General features: G+C 30.7%; 2 protein-coding genes across 2 annotated transcripts in view; both read left to right on the top strand.

Moving 5' to 3' along the window:
* The first annotated feature begins 402 nt into the window (after window positions 1-402).
* LOC124533207 (mediator of RNA polymerase II transcription subunit 21) lies at window positions 403-1,645 on the top strand. The gene is made up of 3 exons (XM_047108395.1): window positions 403-612; window positions 779-1,057; window positions 1,245-1,645. Exons 1-3 carry the CDS (start codon window positions 571-573, stop codon window positions 1,368-1,370), a joined length of 447 nt encoding a protein of 148 aa, XP_046964351.1. The 5' UTR covers window positions 403-570; the 3' UTR covers window positions 1,371-1,645.
* Window positions 1,646-6,059: 4,414 nt separating this feature from the next.
* LOC124532908 overlaps window positions 6,060-11,715 on the top strand; it is a 104,442-nt gene continuing 98,786 nt past the window's right edge. The window contains exon 1 of the mRNA XM_047108024.1: window positions 6,060-6,370. The gene's annotated coding sequence lies outside the window, so the exon portion shown is untranslated. The remainder of the gene's footprint in view (window positions 6,371-11,715) is intronic.

Genomic DNA, 11,715 nt, shown 5'->3' with positions numbered 1-11,715 from the left:
ACTTTGATATTAAGCTATGAAAGAAAATTATTGGTAGCCTGGGTTTTAACCTAGGACATCAGAGTCAGTCCTTTATAAGCTGTCCACTCTAACAATAAACGATACGCGATAAATACGATTACTATATTAATAATGGCAGCTTATAGTTACAAGATCCATATATATTGTACACTTCAATAATTGGAAGCAACAAACTCATTCGTATTGGGTAACAGGTATTAATTAAATATTCTACCTCAAATAACATCCAAATAAACATAAATATCTATTTAAACAAGTAAACTGAATTTATGTACCAAAGATCTTTTAATTAACAATGTTCTATGTTATAAACTTACAAAATAGACCTTTGCCTAAAAAAAAAATCCGTTCGCTATCACAATGACGTCTGAGTCGCCTGACAGTGTGACACTTCAAACAGTGATTTGACATCAGTGTCATTGGCAGTCACGCATCATTGATTTTGATTACAATTTACATTTGGATATATGGACCAAAGTTAAACATTTAGATTAATTTATTTATTTATAATAATTTTAATTCCTAAACAAACACTTCATCCACAACAGAATGGCGGATCGACTGACACAGTTACAAGATACCATTAATCAGGTAAACACAAAACTATAATTACAAAATAATCCATAAAATTAACATTACAGTCATAACACAAATTTAGAATATAAAAATTAAAACATAATGAAAACATAACCTGTCACAAATTAAAAAAAAATTGAAATTAAAACCTTATCTAAAATAATCATACAAATATTTTTAGCAAGCCGAGCATTTCTGCAATAGTATCGGTATATTGCAACAATTTTCTACACCAAGCAAGTTTCCTGGTTTCGATCGCAGTGGCTCCCAAACCCCACAACAGCAACAGAACCAAGAGGACTATGCTATGTTATTTGCAACACTAATTTCCCGCTGTGCTAAGGACATTGATACACTTATTGAATCCCTGCCCAGTGAAGAAAGTTCTACAGAACTTCAAGTACAAAGCTTAAGGCGCTTAGAAGCTGAAAATAAGGAGGCTGCTGAGCAATTAGAAGAAGTAAGTTTCTATTAAATTATTAATTATTATAAGTTTTAAAGTAACTTGTTAAATCTTGATACCAAGTATAAATATAAACAAAAAGTTAATTCTTCCAATAATATTTATATGTAATTGAAACTTATGTCCCATTGACTAAGTGAAATCAGACATTGAACAATTATTTATCTTTCATTTAAATTTACAGGTGGTACGCCAAGGCGAGATACTGCTTGAAAAGATCCAAGGTGCTCTCAGTGATATTGCACAGTCTCAGCTCGACATGCAGAACCCAATATTAATTCTCAATAAAGATATCAAACCACAGTTATAGGATCTGAGGAGGTCCGGCGGTTACCGTCGGTGATTTTGGTATATAGGATAAAACAATGTGTACACTGAATAATCTTCATAAAATACTTAAGCCCAAAATAATAGCTAAAAAGTACATAATATTAAATATGTGACTTCTTAAAGTTGATACTGTACTTAAACATCTGTGAGTCAAATGGAAAAAAATACTATTTATTAAAAATGAGGCTATTGTGACTGTTTGTATTGGTTTACAAGTTATATAGTATTAATAAACAATTTCAATAGAATACTAAATACTTAAAATGGTATTAAATGTTGCCATAATTTCAAAAAGAATAATGTTTACTTAGATTCCAGATCAGTGCTGCTATTTTCTACAAAAATATTAAACAAAACAAAAAAATCCCTAATGAACATTCTATACCACAACATTCTAAATATTGAATTACTAAATATTGGGAGATTGAACAATTTGTACCGCATTGAAAGAACTCATACAATCAAAGGATCTTATTAGTAAAATAATTAATAAAAGTTATTTTTAATGTTTAAAGTTGTTTTATATATTATGGGTCCAAAATAACCATCCATCCTCTTAAACAAAAAACCTTCATTAACATCAGTTCAGCTGTTTTGGAGAAGTTCAGTGTCATTCAGACATACTGAAGAATTATATATACACAAAATAAAATAAATTAACAGGAATATTTGGAAACAGAGATTATCTATTTACGAATTAAAAATTATTGCCTCTGAAGATCTTTAAACTAACACAAAAGTATGTGAAATGGTAAACTTAGTGTATTCTTTAGTAAGGAGGAAATCCTGATCTTGTAGTTTATTTAGTTTTATTTAATTTAAGTGTTCAAAATAATAAGATTGTCATGAAAGAAGCATTCTATTTGAATCAGTTCATAGAAGTAATACTGCGCTAAAAATCGACATAATATACTGTAAATAAACAATTGTAAAATGGTTCAGTATTAAACTTTTTTTTTTTTTAAATTGATGTGTTTCATTTTCCTTAATAATTTGTAAGTCGTGGTATTTTTTTTGTGTGAAAACTTTTGGGTTGTCGATATCGTGTGTACTGAAGTTTTTTTTTAATAATTGTTCTGGGAAATGTTTCATCTGATAGTAGATTAAAGATATTGGCGCTCTAATAATTTTATTACATAATAATACTTGTTAATGAACATCGTCGTCGTCGAACAACATTTTGGTTCGCATCGCTTAATTTTGAATTACGCGACAGAACATAGATAGATGGTAGCATCGGCAATATTCACATCCGAATTAAGTATGCTATCCCAAATTATCAATGTTTTTTTCTTATGTGAAAATGATCTTTACACAAACGTAATAACTTGTAATACCATAAGATTATAATCGTCAATTTGACACGTCGATTTGCATGCACTTGCTTTCTCGGGTTGAACTGACGCGAGAATCTATAGCGACGAATAGCGTCGAATGGCGCGATAGTGAGCTATTTCTATTGGTTGTATAAATCGGCAGTAATCGGTTTTATTGAATTTGCCAATGCTACATCTAAGTTGTGTTGTTCTATACCTACGCAAAAATACGTCTGCGCCGACTCTTACTCCATTTTTATACATCTGAAATTTTTACTAGTAAACAGCGCTACTCAACATTATTATAATGTATGAAATCAAACATTTCAATAAAACAGGTATGTCCCATAATATCTCTACCTAATTTGTCTATTAAAATTTTGAAAGTTGAAAATTATTAATCGACAATCGAACAATATAGATAAATGTATATAAATATATATTGTTTACAAGACGTGAATCGTAGCCGATGATTCTGTTATGCCAAGGCAAGGGTACCCCTTATTTGTGAAGACCAGCACGTGAATGTTGAGATTCACGAGAACATTATCAACTTCCAAATGTTGGCATTAAGTAAATCTTCCGATTTTGTAGATTCTGCTGATGATATGAGACCGTAATACTTTACCGCGATGGCACAGTGATTAGAGCGCTCACATCTTAACCGATGATTATGAGTTTAAACCCAGGCAAGCACCTCTGAATTTTCATGTGCTTAACATGTGTTTATTATTTATCTCAAGCTCAACACTGAAGAAAAAAGTGAGGAATCCTACATGTGTCGAATTTCAACGAAATTCTGCCACATGTGAATTCACTAACCCGCACTGAAGCCGCCTGGTAGAATTTACTCTTAACCTTCTCCTCAAAGGAAGATGAGACCCAACTGTGGGAAATTTACAGGCTGTTACTATTAATTCCTTACCTGTACCTAGGGGTTCTGTTTAAATAGAAGAAGTTTGAAAGAAAGAACGGCTATGAATTTTTTTAATAAAACTCGACTTTTCCCTTTATAATCGTAAATTAACTTGATAAGATTTTTTATACCTATTTGTCTATCAAACAAGCAATATATTTAATATTTTGATATAAGTATAATAGTAATCATACGCTATGTATGTTGTCCCTGTAACTTTTTAATGTTATTTATATCGTTTATTCAGATCTCGATTTCAATATCTGGAGGTTCTGGTTACAAAAGGGGTAGAGGAACCTAATTATTATTTTACAAATTAATTTAACGATTTTCTATTCTATCATTCAAGCTTTTCAATACTTTATTTCAGGCGACCTTCTTTTATTTCAGTAAATAATGTTGGTTTAAAATGCTCTACTATATAATATATGGTACACATTATATGACAATCGAGTTTATTCTTACAGCAATGCTCTACAGTTCAGTGTCAAATATATTAATAAGAAACCTTCATAAAAAGTACTTAAGAAAGCAAACGTAATTACTTCTGTATACCTACAGAGTAAGCTAGTAATCTCTTCGGGATGTTTTTAACAGAGTAGGAATATTCACTGTTGCGTCGCAATATATTTACAACAATATTATGTACATTCACAGTAACATTGATCACGTTGATAAAATCAGTTATAATCATTTGTATATACACTAGAAGTAAGGATAAGCTTATAACACCAAGTTTCCGACCCCGGAAAGCCAATAAATCTTTCTTGGGGCAAGGTGTCCGTTTCTATAATAAAATTCCGCAGACATTTTTAACTTTACCGTGTCCTATATTCAAATCGTTTGTAAAAATCGTTAGTAAAAAAGGCATATTATTCGACACAAGATTTTGTAGATGATAAAAAAGCTTGGAATAAATACCTGTTGACTTCCAGAATACAATTATATATGTATGTAATGTATTCTACATTACATACATATATAATTGTATTTAACTAATACGATTGTATTTTTTAAATGTTGAAAAAGAGTAACTACTGAGTTTCCTGCCGGTTCTTCTCGGTAGAACCTACTTTCCGAACCGGTGGTAGCTTCACTTAATTGTTAAATGACGATTCAAAAGTGCTTGTAAAAGCCCACTTGAATAAAGTTTATTTTGATTTTGTTTTTTATAATTTTCATTCAATGTTTTCGGTTATTAAATTAACTGCTTCTTATCTTATTGATTGCCTTTATGACGTAAACGGTGAATGCAGGGCACGTTCATTCAAATTTGCAACTACTTGCATAGTGTCGACGAATAACAAAATGCAAAGTTTCATTTAATTATAACAAAAGCGGTATGGGGTCCACATGTATGTTTACTATTAATTATTATTCAATATATGAAATTAAATTTTATACGCGAAGCTGGATCAGATATTTTATTATTTACATTGTTTGGCACAGCAAATCAAAGTTAGCACAAAGAGATAAATAGCGGAAGATTCTTAGGAAAAATGAGAATGAATGAATAAATTGGAATTAAAAAGAAATACGGCTAAATAATTGCCGAGCAATTCCTCGTTCAATCGCAGTTCCGATCCTCTGGCTGAGAAATGGATCAGTGTGTCACCAGTCACACGGGCTATTCCATATTTAAATTATCTTTACTCTCTACTCTGAAGATGATGATTATGAACACATTGAACGAAATCTTCCAAATGTATGTAAAACCAAGCATGACTATCATACGAATTTCAATATAAAACAATTCAAGCAAATAACATTTTTTTTTTTTATTAAAAGGAGGCTAAGGAAAAATTTTTGAGGCTTAATTTTTGAATGAACGTATAAATATCCTTTCTTATATTTTTAATTCTATTTTCTATTAATTTAAAATGCGACCCACCTGCATCGTGTACAATTCCGGGTCATCCGGAAAACCGGCTACTTTGACATTAGCGTCGCATCATACACTGCCTTCTCGAAGTTCTCGAGTTCTAAAACTTAGTTCAGACCTTAAATTAATGAACGTAAAGGTTGTAATAGTGCAGAACATCATACATTCACGCGTCCTCTTACAAACATTGTAACGGTTCGCGCGAAATGCATTTGCTGAACATTTATGAAAGACAAGGATATCAATACAACTTATGCAGTTGTATGATTGTATGCTATCCAAATGAATGCTTTTATTGCTTGTTTATTAACTTTTATATTGTAAAATTAACGTAATATAAATAAAACTATGATTTATATGTATATAATAGTTGTTGAATTGAATAAATTAAAAAAGGGTTTTTGTTTTTTTATTATATAGAAAATAGCTTACATTGTATATTCACTGCAATTGCTTATATATATATTACGAACCGCGTAATCCGCGCTATATGTCTGTGTAACACACCCAGCCTCTCGCCGGTTCGCTTCGCCTTCCACCTGTAGTTGATAACCAACCTCTTTGGCGTAAACACGCCGATGCCATCGCGAGTTTCTAACTACGTTTTTGACTCGTTTATTTTTTTTTTAACATTCCATTTTTAAATTGACTATGCTGTGTTTTATCTGTACTTATTAGTCTCTAAGTCAGTTTAGTATTTTTTTTTTTTAAAGTGTTTTTGGATTTAGTGCAGTGACAATTATTTTTTCGATGTTGTTTACACGACATTTGTTTATTTAATTTACTTCGCTGAAGAAGGAGTGAATGTGAAAACTCGAAAACGTCCGGAAGGACAGGCCGACTCTCCCTTCGCATTTCCGCAACAGGTATGTTATTGACCAGTTTAGAAATCGTAATAAGTAGGTTTAAATTTCTGAGATGAAATTTTAACATACAGATTAAAAATTCGTCAGTTATTTCAAAATTTGCAAATTGCGAATATATAACAATTAAAAAGTTTTCGTTGAATTAATTTATATAAATATTTAAATTTGACTTTTTCTGATTTAAAACAAGAAAATAATAATTAAGTATTAATTTATGCAAATTTAATTCAATATCTGCATGTATATGAGCAAGTAAAAGTAAGAAGACATAATTAGCGCATAATCACGCTAGAATAAATGAAACTGATTTAATTTTTTCTCTATTTATAGAAATTTTGGTAAAAAGTGAATTAAATAAGGAAATAAGGAGACTTTCAATAAAAATATGTTTTAGTATTTTTTGTTTATTGTCTGGTTTCTAGATTATTCTAGATTAATAAATACCCATTGGTATAAAAATAATAATAAGTTTATTAATATATCATTCAAAATTGTTTTATATAATTGTCTATTATTAATATCATCAACATAATAAACTTGAGCCAAATTCTAATATAAATTAAGTTATTCTATTTTTAATTATTTTAGTGGTTATAAATCATGGATCTCAATATACTATCCTTATTATGGAATATATATCAGTGTTCAATTGTTTTATTTTTAACAAATTTGTAATGATAGTATCTAAATATTAGATTGTCAGTACGGACCTATGTTAAGGATATGCACTATGATATGTCCTGCGTATTTGGCTGGTCACCCTTGAGAATGTCCGTGAGGGACAAAGTCGGTCAGGAATATCATATAAAGCAGTCCAGCCAACTATGTAGGACATATTAAAATACCCACATTTGGCAGCATTTGGCGCAAATATTTCTGTTCTATCTCTATCTATAAGGAAAATTCGATGTGATCCGAAGTGTTCAGGCGCAAGACCACTTCCTACGTCTAGCCTGGCTAGTGAGAAAATTTCCGTAGAAAAATCAAGTAATTCTTTATCGGCCCTACCTGGGGTGCGATCTCGGAACCACGGATATGCGGCGTTATATATAAGATATTCTTCATATATTATACAATGAACTTGACTGTCGGTCAATATATTAATGACAATGTTCACTTGCGAATGTCAAACCAAAATTGACAGAAAAGGGGTATATTGTTTAACGAACTCGCTAAGAAACATTTATAATTAACGCAAAATAAGAACAATGTGTTAATCAGCGTTTGGGCTCGTGTGATATAATTTGCTAAAAACATTTGCATATTTTTCGCGAAAACAGTTGGTCAAAATTATGTTATTACATGCCTCGTGTATGGTTTCTAATTAAGTGAAATGATTTCTTTTTTTTTTAAGTAAAGTATTTAAATTAGAAACAAATTTATATGAGAGTAAAACTTTCATATTTATTTATGTAATGCTAGTTTTCACGCGTGACTTCGGTAGAGTTTTAGGGGTACGCGTCAGGTGTTAAGTATAAAAAAGTAATAAATGTATCCTTAGAGTTGAATCTTTCTCCATTCAGTTCAGTGATTTACAGTGCCAGAGCAAGAGACATATAGAAAGAGAGACAGAGTTACTTTGGCATTTATAATATTAATATAGATAAAACAAATCAAAATTGGGATATCCATACACTCAAAATATTTCCCACATACGTATTAGTTTACGTAATTCTCTTTATTTATCATTGTTCTGGCTTAACCTGACTTTACCCAAACTAAATGTATAAAACCTTTATTATAGCACACAAACCAACACCGCCGTATTACACTCTCAAAGGTCAATTAAAAAAGTAACTTATGTCCTTTCCCGGGACTTAAACCTGCTCCATGCTAAATTATATCTAAATGGGTTTAATCTTCATTCTTCAAGCGATAAGAAACTCGAGTTGATCTCGCATTTTTACTTTTATTAATATGTACAAAGTATTATAGTTTCAAAGCAACAACATTATATGCATTATGTTTGCAATTTGTTGCATATATATATGACGCTTTGTTGAAGACTGACAATTGCTCATAAAATAATGTAGAGCCAAAATCCATGGTCCATTGCGTATACATTTATAATATTATAGTTAATCGAACAATTGAAATTGATAACACTTATTCATAACGCTTATTGCATTACGAAGTACCACAGATACATAAATACAATAGACAGAATTTCGAAAAGTGATAATTTTTGACATTTTGCAAATGTATTAACGCAACATTATTCCACTGTGTAGTATAAAATTGGGTTAGTGTCCTTATCTGAGTGTGTTTTAGGACGTAGTAGGGTTTTATAGATAGGTACCTCATCCAATTTTAATTTTTTATAACATTAAACAGCAGTATATATTATAATTAAAAATTTAAAAAATATATTTTCACCTGATAGTGTTTTTTTTTTTTCACATACTCAAACTTTTCACTATTAATTAAAAATCGACGTGTTTGGTTCATAAAGAATACTTTTAAAAACACTTGCTGTCTAAATGTTACCCTCAGCTTGGACTGTACTCGGCCTAGCTATATATTATAAATCTGTTATATTATGACGATGACCAGTGTTGCTAGTTGTAATATAATGTCAATGTAGTAAAAAATCCCAACATATTTATAATTAAGTACTTTCTTATCACTAACTTATAAAACTTTATGTTTCATTATTAATTAATGTAATATATTTTACGATAAAGTAAATATTGGCCTCCTTATCAACACCATCTTGAAATATTTATTAAATTATATTATGTTTATGTGTTATACACACATGCACACAAACACAAGTACATTTTCAAATAATCTTTGTGCAATTCACATTGACTTGACATGTTTCGTTGCAAAATCTTTAAGATTGGATAAAGGATGCTAATGAAGTAGGATTCGATAACAAATGTTGATGTTTTTAATCTAAAAATGGAAACTTTGGAAATATATTTGTTACCGTTTTTTTTAATATATTTTTTGGCACACTTATAAGTATACAGTAGGTGGTTTTTTTTCTTTTATACATGTTTATTTTATAAATGTAATGTAATTTATTTCTGTGTGTATTTATTATAATAATAATACGTATTGAAATGTTTCACAAAACGAGCAAACATGGTTTTTTCCAATGGACATCACTCTCGTACTAATGCAATTAATGCTTTTTTTTATTTCGACCAAGTAGGTTTTAATGGTTTTATACGTAATATTGATCCGAAAATAATTTGACTGTACATAAAATATAAGAGCTGCTAGCAAAATTTATTTTTATTGCGACTTTTTCAATTATCACATCCGATCTCTATATTAATAAATTTGATAATTAATATGGTTTTTATTTATAATTAAAATTACTTTAGTTATAAATAAAGATATTACTCGCACTTATAGATCTATTCACTCACGAAGCCGCGCCCTTACGTTATTAGTTAAATCATTTTATCGGCGTGTTCTTACGACGTTCGTACTTGCAGTTTGTCTTAGTGTGCGTGTGACAAGTAAATGTAGAGACAGAAAAAAAATCAATTTAGGGTTTATTTTTAATTCAATTTTATTAAAAAAATAATTAAGTTAACACGTAGGGTACGATTTCGTGTGTAATAAAACATATCAAAATTTTAGCATAAATAAAATGTTACTTGAGATTTGATTTTTTAAATATACTGTGTATACAAAGTATACAAATCAACTAAAACAACAACGCTAAACTTATTTTTTTTTTAATTTTTAGATAAACTTTATACCTTTAATTTATCAGTAAGAATTGATTCATTGTTAAGTCTGGACAAATGCAAACAGTTTAGAAATAACATATTATTAACTATTTCAATGAAATGCATAAAAAAATTAAAAATACATCTTTAATTCATAGGACGTATAACATTAAGTTATTTTAAGTGTATTACGTATTGTACTCTTTAAATTAAAAATAAAGCTGTATGTTATATTTCATTAGCCTTCTAAGAAACAAAAAATAAAACTTTCATTTAATCTTCTTTGAAAAGTTATCATTAGAAATAACTTAGTGTCTGACACTTTGAGTACTGGATTATTCGAACCTGAATTGAGATTTCTAGCTAGTACATAGTAATATATGTAAATAATTAGTATGTAATTAGCACTTTCATCAGAGCTATGTTTATATGATTTGATTTAATTCACGCTTCATATGTTTATACTTAATAAAGATTGAAGTGATGATTTTATTAGTATGTAATTTTTAGTTTAGAAAAGCGATCGATCCCGTAGCCTTCCGCTATGATAGTGACGACCTGTCTGTACTACATCCCTACCTTACTCGGTGGTAGGGCTTTGTGCTAGCCCGTCTGGGTAGGTACCATCCACTCATCAGTTATTCTACCGCCATATAACTGTACTCAGTATTGTTGTGTTCCGGTTTGAATGGTGAGTGAGCCAGTGTAACTACAGGCACTAGGGACATAGCATCTTAGTTCCCAAGGTTGGTGGCACATTGACGATGTAAGGAATAGTTAATATTTCTTATAGCGTCATTGTCGAGTAGAGATGGCCCAGTGGTTAGACCGCGTGCATCTTAACCGATGATTGCGGGTTCAAACCCAGGCAAGCACCGCTGATTAATGTGCTTAATTTGTCTTTATCTCGTGCTCAGTGGTGAAGGAAAACATCGTGAGGAAACCTGCATGTGACAAATTTCATAGAAATTCTGCCACATGTGTATTCCACCAACCCGCATTGGAACAGCGTGGTGGAATACGTTCCAAACCTTCTCCTCAAAGGGAGAGGAGGCCTTTAGCCCAGCATTAGGAATTTACAGGCTGTTGTTGTTGTTGTTATAGCGTCATTGTCTACGGGTGATGGTCGTCCGCCAACGTATACCATAAAAAACCTACATACATATATCATTTTCATCTATATTAATATTATAAATGTGAAAGTAACTCTGTCTGTCTGTCGCTCTTTCACGACCAAACCGCTGAACGGAATTTGATGAAATTTGATGTGAAGAACCCCCTTGAACTTCAAGGGTGGACATAGGCTACGTTTTTTGCCTAAACCCCTAAAAGGCAAGCGAAACCGCAGTGATAACTATTAATAAATATGGGACAAATATATGCTTACTTATTTTCGAATCTTACTCGTAAGACTTCAAGCATACTTGCTTATATATAGATGAATATTTCTCCAGATTTCTTAGATCTCACTTGGTCCATTGGTTTAGTCGTGACGATGCAACAAACAGACAGACAAGAGCTTCCGCATTTATTATCTGTTTGTAATATAAACAGTAACACTTTCTATTGGGTTGTAGTAATTCAATGTAGCAACATCACGAACAAACATTGATATTCATTGGTTCTTACTTACTTAACCTTTACAAGAAACTATTT

The sequence above is a fragment of the Vanessa cardui genome, chromosome 10 (assembly GCF_905220365.1).
Source record: "Vanessa cardui chromosome 10, ilVanCard2.1, whole genome shotgun sequence".
NCBI lineage: Eukaryota > Metazoa > Arthropoda > Insecta > Lepidoptera > Nymphalidae > Vanessa > Vanessa cardui.
This window is presented reverse-complemented; position numbering and strand designations above follow the sequence as displayed.